General features: G+C 35.2%; 1 protein-coding gene across 1 annotated transcript in view; it reads right to left on the bottom strand.

Moving 5' to 3' along the window:
- Positions 1-23,619, bottom strand: part of Taf4b (TATA-box binding protein associated factor 4b) — an 87,444-nt gene that overhangs the window by 38,208 nt on the left and 25,617 nt on the right. Inside the window, exons 9-10 of the mRNA XM_048363520.1 lie at positions 23,282-23,387; positions 4,351-4,520 (exon numbers count right to left, since the gene is read on the bottom strand). Of these exons, the coding sequence (XP_048219477.1) occupies positions 4,351-4,520; positions 23,282-23,387 (276 nt within the window). The remainder of the gene's footprint in view (positions 1-4,350; positions 4,521-23,281; positions 23,388-23,619) is intronic.

Genomic DNA, 23,619 nt, shown 5'->3' with positions numbered 1-23,619 from the left:
TAATTAGCACAGCAGGTATTCTGTTCCCCCTGGAAGTCATACCCATTACGAATAAAGGTTTGGAGATTATGATTTTCCTGGTAAAGTCACAACTTCAAAGATCTTAGACATTACATTAATAAAATCTAGCCTGAAGCCTCAGAAAATATAGACATTGTTTCACTTAGCCTCTAGAATTATTCTCCTTGCAAGGTCATTTATAGGACAAAGTTAATAAGAACACAAATCAAGTTTAGTGTTCAGGGAGGAAAATGGTAAGTGTAGAAATTAGTGCTACATTCTGTTAATTTTAGTAATTAAAAAATAGAAAAATTACATTTCACCTACACTGACACTGTTAACAATTTGTGACATTTATTTCAATGAATTCAGACTGTGAGTTTGTTGATTCCCTATTATAATCTTTTTAATCCATTACCAACTGTGCTTACATTTTGCATACCTCATTTTTTTAATAACTTGGCCTAATAATGAACTTAAAAGTTGGAATGGGTTCAAAGCCTCATTCTTTCACACCCATCCATTTGAATAACTTCTCTCTTTGCCGAATAACACTTTTTCATCCCTCTACTAAGAACAAAGTTTCAGGACAATTTGTATCAGATACCCAAAGACAGAAGCTCATTTAACTCAACATTACCAGTTAACAAAGGTTTTCTCAGGCACAGTGAAACCACCAGCATCAACAGATATCTAAATCTAAAGATATGGGCATTTAGGTAGTATAATTTAAAACTGCTACTGTGACTATTTTTAAGTATATGTGTGTACATGTATGTATATGCACACAGAAATTTAAGAATATTACGGTTTTATTTTGCATGTCAATTCATATGAAACATACTTGTATTGCCAAAAGAAGAACTCAAAACTCTAGCAAAATCATGCTTTAATTATATCAATAACTCTTAAATTGTTTTACATTGCCACACATAAGTACTAAATTTTAAAGTCTGTAGTGTATCGCTTCTCAGCCTTTTGGCTAAGATCAAGTGTAAAGTTTGTAGTAAGCCACAAAGAAAGATATAAATTCTTGAAACTTCTCCTAAACAAAGCCTTCAAAATTGAATTTATCTTCAATTTCAGACTGAAGCACACACACACACGCACGCATACACACACACATACACTATAAAGTATAATTCACTTTATTGAAATCTTCAGTCTAAACAAACGGTGGAACCTCTAAATTAAGGGCCAATAAAATTTTAAAACAACCACAAATTAAAATTACAACTAAACATGGCATAGTGATATGCTATCTATACTTAAAGAAGATGAACATTCAAAAATATTTAGTGTTTACTCAAAGTAATTTCCTACATATTTATAAAACAAAAGATAATCTACTAGAAACCCATACATCTATGCAAAGTCATGGATTCAATCCCTACCACCACAAACAATAAATCTATATATTGGCGATACTAAGAGTTAGGAACAGAGCTCAACTAGTAGAATGCCTGATTCACAAGTGCAAAGCTCTAAGTTCAACTCCCCCAAACATTACAAACAAATGAAAGGTAAAACTAATAAATAATTCTAGAGCTTAGAGAACAAATGTCTTTAAATATCTTCAGTAGGTTAGCAAGAAAACATGCCTTCAAATTCCAAAGTTAAATTCTATAGAAAAAAATATTCTTTTTAATAAAGTCAATTTAATTAAGGAGACCTAGTTAGTCCTTGCATGCTTACTACTGATTTTATTGAATGCCTGTGCAATTTAATTTAGGTAATTAGGAAAAAAGGGAAGAATATTGGCATTTAATCTCTTAACATTATTTAGGCAAACAAATGTTTTCTGTTTTTCTTAAATTTCTTAGGGGTAAATTTGTAACTTCTGTTTTTAAGGAATGGCTTGGTTGTGATCTATTGTATAAGGAGGAATTTTATTATAAATGAAAAACATTCTGTGAAATATATTAACATCACTTATTCTACTGTTCTATTTTTTTTAAGTTTAAATGATTCAGAAGTAAATTGAGAATTATATTGTATCACAAGTTTGTGTTTCATCAACAAGAACTAAAAATGACTCACACCTGTAATCTCAGGTCCTAGGAAGGTAGACAGGGTGATCACTGCTCAAGGCCAACTTGAGCAAAGGTAGCTTGAGATTGTATCTTTAAAAAAAAAAATACTGGGCTAGGGATATGGCCTAGTGGCAAGAGTGCTTGCCTTGTATACATGAGGCCCTGGGTTCAATTCCCCAGCACCACATATACAGAAAACGGCCAGAAGTGGCGCTGTGGCTCAAGTGGCAGAGTGCTAGCCTTGAGCAAAAAGAAGCCAGGGACAGTGCTCAGGCCCTGAGTCCAAGCCCCAGGACTGGCAAAAAAAAAAAAAAAAAATACTAAAAGCAAAAGGACTTGAGGACATGATTTCAGGGTTCCAAATTACAGAACTGTGAAAAAAGTCAGTTAAACCAAATAGTTCATGCTATTTTGTTACAGCAACCCAAAACTGGCTAAAAAACAATGGCCCATTTTGTTCTTATTTTGTCTATGGTTGTTTGCCTTTGAACAACAGAACTGAATGGCTGTGACAGTGACCATATGGCTCACAAAATGGCAAAAACTTACCATCTGTTTTTTTTTTGTGGAAAAAAGTTGTTGATTCTTGTTTTAAGTAGTCAAAAATGCCCATTGAGTGCCATATAATCAGCTGGGTACCACTGGCTCTTATCTGAAATCCTATCTACTCAAAAGGCTGAGATTTAAGGATTACAGTTAAAAGCCAGGACAAGCAAGAAAAGTCCATAACACTCTTATTACCTACAATCAATTACCCTCCTCCACACCCCCAAAAAGCTGTAAGTAGCTCAAGTGGCAGAGCACTACCCTTGAGAAAAAGCAGCTCAGGGACAGCACTTAGGGACTGAATGTAAGCCACAGGACTGGCAAACAACAAGAAAAACCATATAACTGAAAGCTAAACCAAACTAGAAATAAAATTTGGAAGGGGAGGATAATTATTAAACTAAGTTATTATTTCTGCCAGTGCTCTAGGTAATGTAGCATTTCATAAATCATCACAAGAAAGTACAGTTTAGGTTTGTATTTTTGGAAGTGAGTCTTGGACAATACAAAATAGATATGCAAAGAAGAAAAATGAAAGGAAAGAAGGTAGCCAGGGAAGAAAAGGAGGAAGAGAGGAATAAACACAGGAAAACAGCAAATATTTTGTAGTCAGTTCTTCCAATTCCTATCTACTGAATGACTTTCTAAATGCTAGTTGCTCATGCTAAAATTAGTATCCTTAATTTAGAAATGACAAAGTGGCCATTTGTACAGTATATAGTAGCTCATATACAAACTAATATACTTCAAAGTTATTCTGCAATTCTTAAATATACTACAGTGTATAAATAAAAGTCATATTTTCAAGTCATGTTAAAAGCCTTCAATAATACATAACACCGAAGTTATTACTCAAATATACAAAACACATTATTAGTACTTGCTTCTCAAAATATAACATGGGTGGAGGACAAGAGCTGGTCTGTGTTTTGACACAGAATGATATAACTCACCTAGGAAAAACTCTTCCCCATCTTTCTCTTTTTGCAGTTAATATGGAGAGACTGGCCTTTCACAGGATAGTGAGTTCGAGATTAAGTAATATGAAAAAGCTGCTTGCCTCTAGAACACTCCTATGTTCCCTTCCATTTTCTTTCATACACTGCAGTTATCTAACAACTAGACCTAGTGAGAGTGTTAATCCTCTAATTGAGGTGTAGGTAGTACTGGCTCTCATTGACTATTCCTACATTTTATAAGAAGAAACATATGTCTGCACGTGTACACAAACATGCATATAGGCCAATCAAGGAAGAAAAAAAGATGGGTAAAAATGTATATAGACCTCATTAAATATTCATATAGAAAGATTAGTCCTTTGAGAACTAAGGACAAAATAGCAACTTCTATTATCTAGGCCAGAAAACACAGGTTGTATTATATTGGTTATATTAAAGATTTCTTTTTTTTTTTTGGCTAGTCCTGGGCCTTGGACTCAGGGCCTGAGCACCATCCCTGGCTTCTTCCCGCTCAAGGCTAGCACTCTGCCACCTGAGCCACAGCGCCCCTTCTGGCCGTTTTCCATATATGTGGTGTTGGGGAATCGAACCGAGAGTTTCATGTGTAGGAGGCAAGCACTCTTGCCACTAGGCCATATTCCCAGCCCTATATTAAAGATTTCCAAAAAGAAATTTCTTTATATAACACTCAAGAAATTTTTATTCTTTCCAAAAGCCTTATGTATGCTTCAGAATTTTATGCTGTCTCTTCGGTAACATTTCCCTTCAGACAGACATTCTTATTAAGTTAATAATCCTATCTCGGTACTTACCAATGTCTAAAATTTTCTTCTGAAGGGCTCCAATGAAAAGAAATGGTTCATCTTTACATGAATGAATGAGTGTACCAACCACTTCAGAGTTTGTTGCTAAGATACAAGCATTTTCTTCACTGAGGTTGACTCCTGCCATGGAAGGTACATCATTGATGTCATCTTCATCTCTAATAGTAAACAAAAAAGTTAGTTTTTGATGTATGTACCCATATTTTCAGAGATTAAGAGATAGAATTCTCTTTTATAACAAGGATCACTTAATTCACCCAACATAGAGAAGAATAAAAGAATGGCTACCTCTTCCCACAAGCCTTTAAAAATTACTTGATATCTGTAACCACAAGTGCACATTTAATACAAAAAACATGAATCAGAAGGAAGTCTGTCTTGTAGAGCTTATCTTTTCCTCTCTGGTAAATCAGATACACCAAGATGGATCTGGAGTTACACTAAGTCAGCCACAAATCCTCTGCAATGGAAGACAGAAGAATGAAAACAAACATCTTTGCTTCCATACAAGACAGTTAAAATCCTCTCAGATTCCCCAGTGCAAAAATCACTACTCCACTGAGGGCAGCTGAGATTCTAGGATCTAAGAGGTAATTCCAATATAAAGTCCCTTGGAAATCTACCTGTTCAACTAGCTATCCTGAAGTCAAACTGTATCTACTTTTGGTTTTCTGCTTCAGAGTTTTATGTAATCCATTTATATCAACTGAAGATATTAAACAACTGACTGCAAAGAGCCTATATGGAAAATATACAATTATACTAAAACACACAAATACATACACATACAGAAATGACAAAATACAATAAAATGTTTTGGTTCCTAGCTGTACTTATTAATTTTTGGCAGTACTAAGGCTTCAATTCAAGGCCTTGTGCTAACTAGTCTCCTACTTGAGTCAGATCTCCAGCCCTTTTTTGCTTTCATTAGTTTTCAAGTGGCATCTTGTGTTTTTAACCATGGCCTCAGACAAATCCACCTCCAGCCTCTCACTTAACTTGAATCTTAGACATGAACCCCCATGACCAGCTTATGCATCAAGATGGGATTCTCACTAGCTTTTTGCCCAAGTTGATCTGTACTTCCTCTTGAGTAGCTGAAATTATAGTTATGACCCACTGAGCTTGTTTTGACCAGAAAAATTAAGCAATTGTTTTTATCCCATAGAACTGCCACATAATTTCAAAATGAGTATGCCTATCTAAGACGAGTGTATGATGTATATATAAATAAAACTCATACATAAATTCATATATAATTCATATAAACATCCATACACTCATATGGTGTCATATGGTGGAGAAGACAGGAAATACTAAAATTCCCTCTCGGTATCCTCACTGCCACATGTAATAACAGGCAAGTTATTGGAGATAACTTATATACCAATATAACATAATGTACAAAAATGTGATTATATAAAAAAATGTTTCTTCTCTTTATTGTATGGAATAGTATACAATGTAGTATTATGTCAATACATTATTTAAGAGAAGATTTCCTATTTGTGCACAGAAAGGGGAAGTAAAAAAAAGACGCTTGGTGTCTATTTAAAAAAAATAGTACATTTGAGATGACAAAAAAGAGCCTCAACACCAACATACAGAAGACAGTAAATGAAAGACAGTAACATGCTAGACACAGCAGTTGAGAGTGAAGAAAAAGAAAGAAGTCTTTAAACGCATAATAAAAGCATTAAAAAAGCATAATAAAAGTGTGTTTCTGCATTAGGGAAAGAAAAGTAAATAAAAATAAATCTCTCAAACTACCAAATAAAATGGTTAAATTCATTCCTATCAAATGTCAGATATATAGGACACTGAGAATAGTTCTAGGAATCAACTTCTCCCTTACTGTAAATCAAATAGCATGACCATATTTAAATATTTAAGTATTTAAATACCAAGATTATAGTAAAAAATGGTAGTTATCATAAAGTTAAAGCATTGAAATTAAAGTTATCTTAACTATAATCTCAAAGAGCCTGAGAAAAAAACATCTTTCAAAAACACAGAGTATCCATGGGTACCAAGTTAAGAGTTAGTAAGTACTAATATTTATTACAAAATAGTGACCACAGATAACAGTAATATATTATTTAAAAGAAAAACTAGGGCTGGGAATATGGCCTAGTGGTAAGAGTGCTTGCCTCATATACATGAGGCCCTGGGTTCGATTCCTCAGCACCACATATACAGAAAATGGCCAGAAGTGGCGCTGTGGCTCAAGTGGCAGAGTGCTAGCCTTGAGCAAAAAAGAAGCCAGGGACAGTGCTCAGGCCCTGAGTTCAAGGCCTAGGACTGGCCAAAAAAAAGAAAAACTAGAAGAATCATTACCCAAACTTAAACATTACACAAAGTGCACATGTATCAAAACATCTCTATAGTACCTCAAGTACGGTTACTCAATTAAAAATTAAAGGACCAACAACACATACACTGAAAGTCAATTCACCCCTACATCTAATCACTTAAAATCTATGGGAGTCAAGTTTCCTCCTCTATAAAATCAACAACTTAAGGTCCTATCTAGTCACTGAGAAGAATAAAGTAGCTGTTTTATGATTGACTCAGAAGGGACTGTATTCTGAACACACACACACACACACACACACACACACAAATACACAGGCATTATTTAAATATGTGTGTACATGTATGAATATACATCTTTATATGGACGTATGTTCTTGTAAAGCTACATGAGAAAGTCTCCTCCAGAGAGGAAAATAGGAAAGTGGGAACACAAAAACAGACTTCATACTTCATATTCTAGGAACTGAAAGGGATATAATATACATGGATTATCCAATCAAAATTATTATGACTTCAAAGAAAAAACAGCCAAGCCCTGGTGTTTATGACTATAATCCTAGCTCCTTAGGAGGCTGGGATCCTTAGATCTCAGTTCAAGCTATCATGAAAAGAAATGTCCATGAGATTCTTATCTTCATTAACCACCGAAAAAGGTAGAAGTAAAACTGTAGCTCAAGTGAAAAAAAAAAAAAATCTGGAATGGCACTCAGGCTCTTAGTTCAAGCCCCAGGACCCACACCAGAAAAACAAAACAACAAACAAACAAAAAGCATTTATAAAGGCTAAGAAGGCTAAGAAATGGCTATGTGGTAGAATGCTTGCCTATCATGCAGAAGGCCTTGTGGTCAATCCTCAGAACAACAAAATTTTAAATTGAATTTTAAAAAAGCAAATAGAGCCTCAGCTGGTGGCTCATGCCTGTAATCCTAACTACTCAGGAGGCTGAGATCTTGAGCAAAATGGCTTGAAGTCAGCCTGTGCAGAAAAGTCCGAGAGACTCTTATATCCAATAAACTACTCAGAAAAAGCTGGGAGTGATGCTGTGGCTCAAGTGGTAAAGTGCTATCCTTGAACACAAAAAACTCAGGGACAGTGCTCAGGCCCTGAGTTCAAGCCCTAGTACCAGAAAAAAAAAGATGAAATACAACCTTCTCTTAAAAATAAAATTGGAGTTATTAAAGGTAACTCATGACTCATACACACACAATAAACACAAAGGACTTAGGTCAGCTGTGTGTGGATACACTAGCCCTAGTAAACAGCCTCTTCTGGTTCCTGTCCAGCTTCTTATGAGATCTTACATAATGACTAGAGAGAACATTGTCAAGTATAAAAAGCACCTAAAACATATAGTGCTAAAATGGAAATTCAGTCAATGAGGAGACACTCCCAGGTCTTTTAGAATCCTGCAGCCTCTCCCTGCAAATAAACAGGGAACTAATAGCCCCAAAAGATTTATTTTCGCCTGCCAGCCTTCCTTCTACCTGGCCCCAAGCTGAACACAGTTCCCTCTAGTACAGATGCCTGTTACCATGGTTACAGATGAAAGCAAGAGCAGAGGACCCTACTGAGGGAAGAAAAGGTGTCACAGTAAAGAGCACCCAAATCATTTGAAATTTCCTTTAGGAAATGAGGTTGGTTGCAGAAAAGTAAAGGGAAAAAAACACCTGTCTAGTGGCATTGCCAATGAAGTTAAGATAGGTAAAACAGTAATGAATGTTATGATAGTTAAAGATATTTGTAATTCTGGTTTGATTTTATTTAATTAACTAGTCTTTAAGCTTGGTGCAGTGACTTCTGATGAGAGTAATTTCTTGTTTTAAAATATGCTCTGAAAATCACTTTAAAAAAGTGATTCAACAAATAAAGCCTTCAATTCAAGATCCTGTGAAGTGAAATATAGACCAAAGTGAAAATTAAAGGAATATTACCTATTTATAATGTAACCAGTTTAGTAATTTTTGCTTTGTATAAAGTAAGCCACAGCTCGTACCTGCCTTTTATATCACTTCCACCTTCATGATCTGCAATAGCACTGACTTCTGAATTATATCAATTCACATTCTTTTCTTATTCAAATAATGCTTATATTCCCATAAAGTCAATCTGACATTCAGTCTTTCAGATAAGGACCTTAGTTCTTTCCTTTTCCTCCTCTCACTAAATTATACTGACTTTAGCCTCTGTTCAGGCCTTGCTTTGCTAGTCCTTCAACACACTATACTTCCTCATCTTTTAGCCAAACGACTACCAACTCTACTTCAGATCTTAATTTGTTTTTACGCTTTTAAATCACTTCTTCCTTCAATTGCTATTACATTCAGGCATCTGAAAACACATTTTTTGTCTTTGTACAGTAAATCTCACTCTGTGTGTGTGTGTGTGTGTGTGTGCGCGCGCGCGCATGTGTAGTAGTTTTTTGGTTTTGTTTTTTGCTAGTCCTGGGGCTTGAACTCAGGGTTTGAGCACTGTCCCTGAGCTTCTTTTCCTCAAGGCTAACACTCTACCACATCTGGATTTTTTGGTGTATGTGGTACTGAGGAATTGAACCCTGGGCTTCATGCATTCTGCCTTAAACTCCAATAATATGTCTAACTTAATCATCCATGTTCCTAATAGCATATAAACTGTATGTAAAACATTGAAGGAAGCTCTTTATATTCAAAAGAATGCATCAGACAAGGGCCTCATATCTAAAATATACTTAGTGCTCAAAAAATTAACCCCCAAAAAACAAATCCTTAAACAAGCAATAAGCAAATTAGTAAATGGATTAATGACTTAAAGAGAGATTTCTCAGAAGAAGAATGGCCAATACACACATAAAGAGATGTTCAACATCTCTGGCCATAAAAACAAAATGCATCTCACCTGTTAGAATGGCCATTTATCAAGAAAACTAACAATAACAGTTGCTGGTGGGGATGTGGCTAAAGGGAATGCTACTATACTGTTGCTGGGAACGTAAACTTGTTCAATCACTCAGTAAAGCACTATGGAGGTTCCTCAAAAGACTAAACATACAGCTGTTCTATGATTGAGCAATTCCACTGCTGGGCATTTATCCACAAACGAGACCATACTCAAGCTCCCTGCACAACATGTTCACTGCAGCATTGTTTACCATAACCAAGATATGGTATGATTTCAGATGCCCCTCCATGGAAAAACAGATCAACAAAATGTGTTATATATACACACAATGGAATTTTATGCTTCCATCAGAAAGTGATATTCAGCATTCATAAGGAAATGGAAAGACTTAAAAAATTAAATTAAGTGAAGTAAGCCAGACCCAAAGAAACATAGGTAGCATGGTTTCTTTCATTTGTAATAATTAGAATGTGCCTATAAATCTACAAGTAAACCCAATGGATAGTAAAAGACAAACTGTTAACACTTGAACATGATAAATCAAACAAGACTAAACATTCACACAGTGAGATCAAAGGAGAATATTCTTAGGAGAGGATCACAAGGACTTTTTAGCTATATGTACATGACCATATAAAATGATGCTTAGCAAAATGAGCCCTAAGAAATGGAAATAAGGGGGTTTTCTGATTTTCCCCTTTTGTTGCTATTTTTTTTATTTCTGTACCTTTTGTGTCTAAGTTTATCTGATTTGGGAGGGTAAGATGAACCACAGAAATGGGGGGGGGTCAAAGGGTGAACTAATTCAGCAGTGATACTCACTGGGACACTGTGTTGAAAATGAACCATACAACTTGTGGAGGAGGGGGGTTGGGAGGGAAAAAACTGGGAGAAAATGAGGGAAGAGGTGACACTATTCAAATGTACTTGATACCTGACTTATGCACTGTAACACCCCTCTGTGCATCATCTTTACAATAAAAATTTTTAAAGAATGTGCTGATTATTTATTACAAGGCACTAAGAAGCCAAGAACAAAAATGAAGGTACTGAGTCAAACTGCCTTCCTTGGAATCCTGACTCTTCTACGCTATTATCTAAGTCACAGAGAACAGTTAAGAAATTACCTCATCAGTAAAATAAGAACAACAGTCCTTACTCTTAGACTGAAGATTGTAGGAAGCAACTCATACTACCTGGAAAGGAATTACAGATGCTATCAACTTACAATGGAGTTATATTTCAAACAAACAAACAAACAGAAAACCTCTTCTGTAAGTTTAAAGTATTCGCTAAAAACACAGTTTGGCCTAGCCCATCTTAAACATGCTTAGAACACTTTAAATAGCCTACAATTGGGCAAAAATCATATAATGCAAAATATAATAATAAAGTACTGAACAGTTCATGTAACATATTAAATCCCTTTATCCCCAAAATGCTTAGCTACATTAACGACAGAGAGTATCAGTTTACCTTATAACCTCATAGCTGTCTGGGAGTTGTGGCTGGGGGCTGCCCTGTACCACAAGAAGAGTATTACATCACATCCACAGTGTGGTTTTGACTGAATGCATATTGTTTTGACAGTATCATAAATAAAGTAAAAAAGTGTATCATTCAATGGAACCATCATAAGTTAGGGATCAACTGTACCTCAAAATAAAAAGAGCTCTTATAAATAGAGAAAAGACCCAAGATCCTAAGGAAAAATAGACAAGGCATTATGAATCTTCAGTTAGAGAAAATAAAAATAACTCAAGATGTTATACTCTGTTCACATGAGGAATACAAGATTAATCTTTTCCCTTTTAGACTGTCAAAGTTTTTAAAGTTAACATGGAAAAATGCTGTCTTAATCTTTGTTATTCAGAGTATAATTTATTAATATAACTCACATGAAGATATATTTAGCATGATTTCAAGTGAATAAATCATTCTTTCTAGAAATTATGAAGTTACTGTCATTACAGTTTTATTTTACAAGTACAGAAAATAATGGAAATCATCAATAAAAATAATAAAACTTGTTAGAAACATTAAATCACACTGAAAATGTACTGACATGGGACAATCTCTAAGGTTGGAAAGTAGTAAAAACTGAGAATTCCCTTTATACATGTATATGTATAGTATATTAGCATATGGGCTGAGAATACTGTTTCTAGGAGCCCAACTTTGTCATGTATCATCAATAAATAAAGCACAACTGTAGTGAGAAATAAGAAGAAAAAACCCTACAGATACACAAAAGGGTATTAATAGCCCAGGTACTAAACAGAAAAAATTAGGAAGAACCTTAATTTTTCTCACTGCATGCCCTGTTTGAGCACTGGGCAACAGTGTGTGATAATGCTTATGATATTACCTGGTCACCTACACAATATGTTTTTTAAAAATACAAACAAAATCAACCATGCACAGTGGCACATAACCACTGTTCCAGCTACCCAGGCGGCTGAGGTAATTAGGTCATTTGAGTACTGAATTTCAAAACTACTATGGACAACAGAGCCAACACCTGTCTAAAAAAATATAATAAGAAATAATCTAAGCTTGGCAATGTATGCCTAAAATCTCAGCTATTCAAGACGCAGAGATGGGAGTATTGTGGGTTAAAACTAGCTTGAATTTAAAAAGGAAAAAAAAAAAGAATGATCAAATAAACTTGGCATGGTGGTGTATGCATGCAATCCTAGTTACATTAAAGTAGGCAGAAAGATCAGGATCTGAGGCTGGTCCTGGATAAAAACATAAGACTCTCAAAAATAACTAGAGTTAAGAAGAAGAAGAAAAAAAAAAAAAGACAGGGAAGGAGGCATAGCTCAAGTGGTAGGTTAACTGCCTAGAAACATGGAAATTAAAATTAACAATAAAATTTAAAAATGAAACAACTTTTAAGAAAACCAAAACTGTTCCTTAAATTATGAATTGCTTATCTAACAAGGTATATTCATATTCTTTTCAATTCTCTTGGGCAAAACCCCTCTCCTTTACCAGGGTATGTCTATACTCTCATATGGGAACCTTTGTCCCTCTTCTATGACATATTCTCCTCATGGAAAATCCCCACCAGCTTTCTTATTAATTAAAATGTAATTGAGCATATTTCAGTATTTCTCACATTTTACTGTTCTGAAGAACTAAACAGAAGATATATTTAACATGCAGTATTTACCACCATACCCATGCAACAGAGCACTCATGATTCTCTTCTATAAGGCCTGTAAAGGAGTCCAGATTTCTAAGATTTTTTTTAAAAAGCATACAAAGGTAACATGGCACACACTTAGAAAAATAAAAAGTTAAAATACAACTCTACAGTTAGAGAGGCCAAGGTTTCAATCTCTACTGACAATTATTAATAAGATGACTGTGGTAACTTTCTTCCCATCCCTACTTATCGGTCCTCCTATTAGTAAAGTGAGAATAAAACCATATGTACGATAAAACCATTAATCATTCAACTATATTAGACAGTAAAAAAAATGGTATCACCTGTTAAAAATTAAAACAAGTAGACTATGTTAATGTAAGTAACATTTTTATGAAAACCAACAAAATTTTAAAAAAATAATGATTAGATAACACTGTGCTAGGCATGGTCGCTCATGATTATAATACCATCCTGTATTGGAAAGATAGAGATCAGGAGGTTCTCAGCTCAAAGCCAGTCAGGGCAAAGAGTTAGTGAGACAGGAAGCTTAACAGTAAAAGCTGGGTGAGGGGACTCATGTCTATAATTCCGACCACACAAAGGAAATAACAAGAATAGGGTCAGAGAATCGTTCTAGGTTTTTTTAAAAAGTGAGATTTTTATCTGAAAAACAGAGCAAAAAGGGTTGGGGCAGGAGCACTGCATTGCTCAAGTGCTACAGCACCTGCCTAACAAGCATAAAGCCCCTGGTTCAAATCTCAATACCACCAAAAAGAAAAGAGAGCGAGTAAGAGAGAGCGAGAGCGAGAGAGAGAGGGAGAGAAAAGGAAAAAGGAAGGAAGGAAGAAAGGGAGGGAGGAAAGGCGGGAGGGAAAGAAAAGAAAGAAGAAATAATAGCAGTGTCATCTTCTACTGTTGCAAATTATACACTTTGAACCTTTTACCTATGCACAGTTTTATAACATCATTCATTACTAATTTGGAAAGTAATCAGCTCACTGAGTTAATACTCATCTTTCTAATTTAAACATTATGCACCATCTAAAAATCATGTTAGTATGTCTACCAATCAGATGTGAAAATTTAAGTATGGAGAAACTATCAAATTAATGGCAGGATACACATTTTTCAAAATCTGAATTTTTGTTGGAAATCTCAAACTTTTTCATTTGTTAGTTGTTTTTTTTTTGGTTGAAGTATCAGGCTCATTGTCATTTATTTTCATAAAAATTGTCAAATTTCCAAAACAATGTATCCAGTTTGTCTACCAGCTGTTCTTTCAAGTAAAAATCTTCTATCAGAAAAGCAGTCAATTCAACACTAAGAGCAAGAATGTGTCTTGAGACATTATTTATCTTATCTTTTGGCTTTGAGCCTTTATTTTTTGTCAATCATAATGCTCGAACTCAGGGCCCGAGTGCTGTCTCAGAGCTCTTTTGCTCAAGGTTAGCGCTCAGCTCCACTTCAAAGGTTTTTTTGTTTGTTTGAGACTTTTAACTGTATTTTTGGTTTGTTTGTTTTTTCTTTTCTGACACTAGGGATCGAACTCAGGATGTTGCACTTGCTAGGCAAGTGCTTTGCCAATGAGCCACATCCCAGCCCAAAGAGTAAGAGTGATTTTTCAAATATTTATTGTTTATGTGGTACTGAAGAATTTAACCCAGCTGGGAATATGGCCTAGTGGCAAGAGTGCTTGCCTTGTATACATGAAGCCCTGGGTTCGGTACCTCGGCACCACATATATACAAAAAAAAAAAAGGGCTGGGGATATGGCCTAGTGGCAAGAGTGCCTGCCTCATATACATGAGGCCCTGGGTTCGATTCCCCAGCACCACATATACAGAAAATGGCCAGAAGTGGCGCTGTGGCTCAAGCGGCAGAGTGCTAGCCTTGAGCAAAAAGAAGCCAGGGACAGTGCTCAGGCCCTGAGTCCAAGCCCCAGGACTGGCCAAAAAAAAAAAAAAAGAATTGAACCCAGTTCCTCATGAATTCAAGGCAAGCATTATACCACTAAGCCACTTTCCCAGCCTGATTCTTCTTAAAAATGTTCATGATCACAAAGTAAAAAGAAGACTCTTTCAACAGCTCATGTAACCTTTTCTTTCTGTAAGAACCTTCCTGTAAGGTCTCTCCTTGTTATGCACAAGTATAAATAGAATTTTTTTATGATAGTATAATATAATAACATCATGTTATTATAACAGAATGTAATTCAAAACTTTGAAACATTTTATATCTCATCTCCAAGTCTGTACTCATGCAATTCACCTGGGTGGAATGTTCAGCACCCTACCTTCCATGAAGAGCTAGCTTAAGATCTTTTCACTAACACTATTGGGCATGGCTAACATGCCTCTTTTCACAATCTGCTTCCTGTAATATTAAAAACCAGACATTAAACCTGGTGGCATGATAACATAAATAGCATGTAACCTCATCATGTATTTTTGTTTGTATATGTATGAAAGTTTTAGTAAATATTTATTTTACAATAAAAGCAGACAGTAAGAAGAAATAGAAAAAAGACAGAAACATTTCCTATTCTCCATGCAGGATATGGGAGGAAAAGACTCCCTATATCCCAATATTATTTGTACCTGTGTGTATACTGGTACTGTGGCTTGAAGTCACTTGCTTATTAGATTTTTCACCCTAAGACTAGTACTCTGCATTTGATTTAAACTAAACACCTCCACTTCCATTTTTTGTTGGTTAATCAGAAATAAGATCCTTTCAGATTTGACTAGCCAAGCTAGCTTTGAACTGAGATCCTCAGATCTCACTTTCTAAGTTACAAGGACTGTACTGTGAGTTACCAGTGCCTAGACTTATATTCTTTCTAAAAGTGTCATTTAAAGTAAAAAAAAAAAAAGATAAAATTCCTAGCTGTTAAGATACATGTACTCCCAGAAAAAAACATACATGAATTATTCATATTTTATTATATATAAATATATAAGGATTTTTAAAACCCAATCATAAGTTATTACCGCATCAAAATGTACACAAATTCCTTATCATCACCAAATACCCATTCACTTTAAATATGGCTAGCTAAAGAAACAGAGGTCATATAATACAAAGCACTTAAACGTGAATCTCTGGCACCCTCTGGTGTTTATACACTATATAGCATTCAATATCCATTCAACTATACTGGTAAGTGTAAAAACGGGGTTTTTCTTGTGAAAAATTTCACAAACAACAAAAAATTAAGTTAACCAGACAGTTTTAAGGAGGTTAAAAAAGCAAGCATGTGTCACTATATTATTAAACCTCATCCAGTTTAGTCAGAACAAGGCCTAATGCCATGTACTATTTATTTTTTCTTATTTAACAAAAGTCAACACTGAAGTCTTGTTCTTAAGATTTAAAAAAGCCAACTAAATGAAAGCAAAACCACTTGTTCTCATTTTCAAAATTCATTACTTCAACAAATATGAATGTTTAATATGAACATATAATAGTCAACTGTTATTATAAACTCCCATAGATAGTAAAAGTAGGTAGGAAATAAACATAAAAATAAGACAATTTGAACAAATGAATTGAAAGCAGGCATGTCTGAAGCTATTTTACATTATTTGGCCAGGCAAACCTCTTCTAAAAACATAAAGGAACACAACCATTTGAAGATTGAGGATCGGAGTTCAGCAAACTGCATTTCTATAACTACAAGTGGGAACAGGAATGTGAATGCAAAGGAGAAGAGGTCTTAAATACCATAAAGTATCTGCCAAAATGGGGTGACTTCCCAATTTTCCTGACTATGCATATTTTCCATACTGCACATGCAACTATTCTTCACCTTTTCTGTTATCTACCTTAATGAATTCTAATAAATATAACTATTGTAGATGAGTCTTTCACATAATGAATGTTAATTCCTCTCCCAAATTAACCTAATCACATAATCTCTCTACAAAATTTTCAAGGAACTTCTATGTCAATTCTAAACATCATGCCCAAGTGAAAAATAAAAAAACCAAGATACTTTTGATTTAAGAAAGAATTCATGATATAGAGCATAAAAATAATGATATGATATAGAGCATAAAAATAATGATATTTTAACAACTGATCACATTATAATTTGAATATACTATTTTTAATATGAAATACTATGCTAAATGCCTTCAAACAATATGCTGGGCACCTGTGGTTTACCCTGTAATCCCAGATACTCAAGAAACTGAAATCTGAGGTAGAGTCAAGGAAACCAGGAAGAGGAAAGAGGAATGATAAATAGCCAAAGAAAAGGACAGGAAGTAAAGATATCTAGGAGTGGTAGTAGTAATCTCAGAACCTAGGAGGCTGAGGAAAGAGGCTGCAGCCTATGGATATATAGTTACTCAATAAAATCCGGACACTACAAAAAAACAAAAACTTTTAAGACAGACACTAAAGGTCCTTACATTTATGGCTTTCTGAAAGATCTCTAAAGTCCTAAGTAGTACTTTCCATAAAATAAATTACCAGATTCAGGCGCTTAAAAATTAAAAGTTCCAGGGCTGGGAATGTGGCTTAGTGGTAGAGTGCATGCCCTGCATACATGAAGCCCTGGGTTCAATTCCTCAGCATCACCTAAACAGAAAAAGCCGGAAGTGGCACTGTGGCTCAAGGGGTAGAGTGCTAGCCTTGAGCAAAAAGAAGCCAGGGACAGTGCTCAGGCCCTGAGTCCAAGCTCCAGGACAAACAAACAAACAAAAATTAAAAGTTCTCTTTGTCAAAATCTATCACACAGGCTGGGTTCATACCCATATTCTAGTCACTTATGATGCTGATATTTGGCTCAGAAATGTATCCAATGCCTAACGTATGAAACTGTAACCTCTCTGTACATCAGTTTGACAATAAAATATTTTTACAAAGACCATAAAAAAGTAATTTGCACAAAGATAATAACTATTCAAAATACTACTGAGATATGTGCTACAGAAATCATTAAATAAAATTATTACTAATTTTAATAACAAAAAAAGCTTGCTAGACTCCATCTTCACATATACATACATATACACACAGACATACATACATACACATACATACAGAAAGTGAATTGCAAAACAGTAACTCCAATAAATATTTGAGCACAAAAATATATTAATAATTACCTCAGGGTTTCTGCTTCTCTTTGCACATCAATACCTTTCTTTTTTTTTTTTAAGCAATGAAAAGCTGATACGACCAAAACAACTATTTTTAAGTCTATTTTCAAGCATCAGAAAGCTGCCAACAGAGCCAGGTTTTTAGGGGCCACAGTCCTGTGAGCAGAGAACCTTGCTGAGGTAGCTCTACTTTGTCTATTTTGTTCTTTTTCCTTGGGCATGTGCTAATTCTTGATGTGGAACAAGACACTAAACTGCCACAGAGATAGTAGCTGCTAAGAGGCAAAAAAGCCAATAGAGCATAAGGCAACCTCATGAAGACAGAAAGTAGGAGTTCAAGGATGCCATGGCTTCGGGGTGGGGTCTGATCCTATCTATAAAGATGGGAAGCATTTACCACTGAAGCACTGCAGAAGAAAAATCAAAGAAGCCAAGCAGGGAACTAGTGAACTAGGAAACTGAAAATAGAGGTTGACAATCCAGAAAAAAGATGCACTGTAAGTTAGCTGAAATCCTTAAGGGACTAAACCTCCAAAGGTAGGAAAACCAAAGTTACAAAGGAGGCTTGGAAAGGTTATTTCACTTTGAAACAGTGGTTACCACTCTCAGATTAGACAGAGGTGAGAACTCATCTGCGACCCTCAAGGACACTAGATGAATTTTTTCTGAAGGGAATTAATTCAAAACTCCTATATTTTTTTCTGGCATTCTCCTCTGACACTGAATAAGTAAACCAAACTCCTAGGTAATCTAAGTATTAAAAAAGGTAATATCCAGGCACCTAAATAGCTGTAATCCTAACTATTTATGAGACAGAGATGGGGAATACTGGATTGGGGCCAGCTGGGGAAAAAAATAAGTTCTCACAGTTCAATCTAAACCATTGGCTAGGTATGATGTAACACATGTCTACTATCTTAGCTACAGGAAAGCACAATGCATACACCTATCATCCCAAGTGACACAGGGAAGCAAAAATAGGAGACCACAGCTCAGGCCAGCCAGACCATAAAGGAAGTCTGTTACCTCAAACATAACTAATTCAGCCAGAGGCTGTTTGTTGATCATACTTGTAATCCTAGCTACTTAAGAGGCTGATCTCTAAGAATCACAGTTAAAAGCCTACCCAAGAAGAAAAAGCATGTGACACTTATGTACAACTAATTAGCAAAAAGCTGAGTTCCTGGTGACTAACATGTGTGTGCGCGTAAGCACACACACGCACACGCACGCACGCACGCACACACACACTGCAAAGGGGGTAGAGGGTAGAATGGCTTAGTGCCTATCTCAAGTACTGCCAAAAAAAAAAAATAGAAAAGCACTGACTTTAAAATAATTAGAATCATTCACATAGAGGTAAAGATATACAATTATACCATAGAACAAAAAAAAAAAAAAGAAAAGGCTGTAATAGGACAGAACAACTATTTTTAAAAGTCTATTTGAATCTGGGCATTGGTAGCTCCCGTCTATAAAATGGAGCTATTCTGGAGGCTGAGATGATCTGAGCTGAGGATCATATTCAAAGTCAGCCTGTGCAGGAAATCCATGAGACTCTTATAGCCAATTAGCCAGCAAAAAGCTAGAAGTGAAGCTGTGGTTCAAGTCACAGAGCATAGCCTTAAGTGAAAAATCAGGGAATAGTGTCCAAATCCTAAATTCAAGCCCCAGGACACACCGACACACACACCGACACACACACACACACACACCGACACACACACACACACAGAGTCTATTTTAATAGGTGTAGAAAAATCAACAGAAGTAACAGGAAAATAAGGAAATCCACAATCAGAATTAGATTGTTTCAAAAACACCCAGTCTGAGTAACAAAACAAGGCCAAAAATTTTTTTAAAGCACCAGAATGTATAATATCTACATTCTGTCAAGGTAGCTTCAGTGGCATTTAACCCAATATTAAAAAAAAAAAAAAACCTACTCCTCTAAAATAAATAATAATATATATTTTTGCCAAATGCTCATAAGATATTCATCACAAGCATCCATGCTGAAATCTCAACAAGATTAAGATAATTTAAACTGTAAAATTGTGTTTTCTGATAACATTATTAGAAAAGTCCCAAAAATATCTACCTAGAAAGCCTCCCACATTTGCACTTTAAATGAAAGAAAAAGAGATAAAATATTCTGACATAAACAAAATAAAAAATGTATTCAGTTGAATAATAAAGCAGTACTTTAGGGGAAATTATAGTTTAAAGTGCTTATATTAAGAAATATTAGTTATCTAAATTCCCAAGTAAAAATGGGCTAGAAAAAAGGAGATCTTAAACCAAAAAGCAATGATTTTTCTAGCGCCTAAGGTTTAATGTCAGATTGGCTGGAGGAGAGAACAAAAGAATCTTTTGTTGTTGTTGTTGTTGCTGTTGTTGCCAGTCCTGGGGCTTGGACTCAGGGCCTGAGCACTTTCCCTGGCTTTTTTTTGCTCAAGGCTAGCACTCTGCCACTTGAGCCACAGCACCATTTCTGGCCATTTTCTATATATGTGGTGCTGAGGAATTGAACCTAGGGCTTCATGTATACGAGGCAAGCACTCTTGCCACTAGGCCATATTCCCAGCCTCCAAAAGAATCTTATGTAACTGAATTGGAAGGTGGTAACTGCCTAGATCTCTATAATCAAATATTTGGATATTTGATTACAAATATTGCAAATATTGAAATAAAGACAAAACAATAACCACAGCCTCAGCCTCAACATAATCTGAACACAAAAACTAAACTTCAAACTATCTACAAATGAAAACAAAAATCCAAGTGATAAGTTCTCTTAACCTATGGAGCTTTAACTCATCCTCATAGCCCCACCCCAAGCTGTCTCAAGGACTGTGGCAAGTAAAATTGAATAAAGACCTCAGTAGAGTTAATAGTGAGCAGAAAGGTGACATATGCTATCAATGAAGACTAAGCAGACCCCAAGATATTAAATGGTGCCTCGGCATGTAACTTAAATTGGCAAAACTTGTAATTTGTGTTCTTCCAGACTGTGGGACATACCTGTCTCAGCTATGTGGGAGGCAGAAACAGGAGCACTCCTAGTTTAAAGCCAGCTTGGGCCAAGTTAGCAAGATCTTATCTCAGAAACAAAATTTTTAAATGAAAGGGCTGTCTCAAGAGGTAGCAGGAAATGGATCAGGAAAATGTGGTACATATACACAATGGAATTTTATGCCTCTATCAGAAAGAATGACATTGCCCCATTTGTAAGGAAATGGAAGGACTTGGAAAAAATTATACTAAGTGAAGTGAGCCAGATCCAAAGAAACATGGACTCTATGGTCTCCCTTATTGGGAATAATTAGCACAGGATTAGGCAAGCCACAGCAGAGGATCACAAGAGCCCAATAGCTATACCCTTATGATCACATAAGATGATGCTAAGTGAAATGAACTCCATTTTATGGAAATGATTGTTATATCACAGTTGTAACTACTTTCAACATCCCATGTGGATCTGTAGTTTATACTGTTGATGATGTTCTTGTATCACCTTCTTGGATTGTACCTACACTATCTCTGTAATCTTATCTGAGTATATTTGAAACCGTGTATACTGGTATTAGAATTAAGAAATTGAGAGGGAATACCAAAATTGAGAGACAAAGGGTAAATTAAGAGAAACAACAACAAAAGCAATACTTGCAAAACTGTATGGTGTAAGCGAACTGAACACCTCAGGGGGGGAAGGGGGAGGGGGGAGGGAGGTATGAGGGACAAGGTAACAAACAGTACAAGAAATGTATCCAATGCCTAACATATGAAAATGTAACCTCTCTGTACATCAGTTTTATATTAAAAAGTATATAAAAAAGGAGGTAGCATGAGTTTAATCCCTAAGTACAACAACAACAACACAAATCCCTAGTACTGAAAAAAAAAGCGGGGTTGGGAGGGGCAAGGATTTAGAGTATCACAAGACAGGGAAAAAAAAAAATCAACCATAATTTAACTGATCTTCACTAAAAATTTGCATCTGATGCTGGGTTTTAGGAGAACATGCCTATACCCCAGGCACTGGAGAAGCCAAAGCAAGAGGATTATGAGTTCCAGGCCAGGCTGAGCAACACAGTAAGACTCTGTCTCAAAAATAAACTGTGTCCATGCTAAATATGTACAGAGTTTTGATCTTGTCATGATTCCCTAAACAATGTAGAAGAACTATTTATACATCATTTAAACTATACTGGATATTTAAAAACTATGAGAGGAATTTAAAATATGTATTTGAATATATATTTTCAATATAAGTGCTCAGATTATATGTAAATACTATAGCATTTCATGTAGGGAAGTTGACCATAAATGAATTTTGGTATCTGAGAGGAGATTCTGCAGCAATTCCTAGGTATACATTTTCTCTACAAGACAAACCAATAATAAAATTTTAATAAGGCACTGTAAGAGATTAGCAAGAATAATAAAAACAGAACAATTATAGCAATATACTGAAGTGTTATATGAATGCGCTTTTTAAAATTCTCTCAAAATATTTTATCATCCTGTGCTCACTCTTCCTGTGAGGATGTAGGATAACAGAATGTCTACAAGATGGAATAAAATCAATGATGTAGGCATTGTAATTGTAGCACTAAGCCACCACATAAGGGTTACCTGAACATGACTATAATAGCCAATTCAATAACTAAGACAACTAAGTGATTCATCAGTGATATGCTAAAAAAGGTAAGATCATTTTCTGAGTATGACGGCAAAATACTTGATCATACTACTCAGAATAGCATACATGATTTTTTTTCTAGAATTTTCCATTTAATATTTTCAGAACACTATTGAATGCAGTAACTGAAACCACAGAAAGAAAAACTGAAGGGGATCTACTTATAATATTCCATTTATGTGAAGTTCAAGAACAGACCAAAATGATCCATTGTAATGGATATAAGAACAGAAACTGCCATAGACAGGGGATAAAGATAATTGAGTTTATGTTTGGTGTAAGTGAACTGAACACCTGGGGGGGGAGGGAAAGGGGGGGAGGGAGGGGGGCATGAGGGACAAGGCAACAAACAGTACAAGAAATGTATCCAATGCCCAACGTATGATACTGTAACCTCTCTGTACGTCAGTTTGATAATAAAAATTTGAGAAAAAAAAAAGAAATCTAGATCTTTACAAAGATGTTAAAATATCAGAAATACAATAAATAAAATCAATTGAATTAAAAAAAAAGATAATTGAGTTTAAAGATATATAAAGGTGATGGATATGCTGAATATCTTGATTTGGACTATGATTATATAAGCATGGTTTCCAAAATACATGAAGCAGACCACTTAAGATTTATGCACTTTACTGTTTATAAGTCACACTCAATAAAGTATTTTAAAGACATCAATGTATCTGATTTCTTCTAGTTTTTTTCTTAAAAATTATTTCCTTAAATCAGACCCAGTTTCAACATTTTTTTCTTATTTACCTGAAGCATACGGTCCCATTTTCTCTCATTTTGTTTTTTTGACTAGAAGATGCTTGAAGCGATAGAATTTTATTTCCAGGCAGAGTAATTTGCTTTAAAATGGAAGCTATAAAAAAAAAGAAGAAAAAGAAGAAAAGAAAAACACAGAATACAAGAAACCAATCATGTCACATTAGGAAAAATTCAAGACTATAGTTACTATATGTAGAATAATCAAAGAAAATGTCAAACTTCCATAAAACTATGCTTAAATTCAAACTGGACAATGAATGTATTTCCTGAAAAAGAAATCATAAAGATTTCCTTATTTTTATTATATGTGGTCTCAAAATTACCTG

The sequence above is a fragment of the Perognathus longimembris genome, chromosome 15 (assembly GCF_023159225.1).
Source record: "Perognathus longimembris pacificus isolate PPM17 chromosome 15, ASM2315922v1, whole genome shotgun sequence".
Taxonomy (NCBI): domain Eukaryota; kingdom Metazoa; phylum Chordata; class Mammalia; order Rodentia; family Heteromyidae; genus Perognathus; species Perognathus longimembris.
This window is presented reverse-complemented; position numbering and strand designations above follow the sequence as displayed.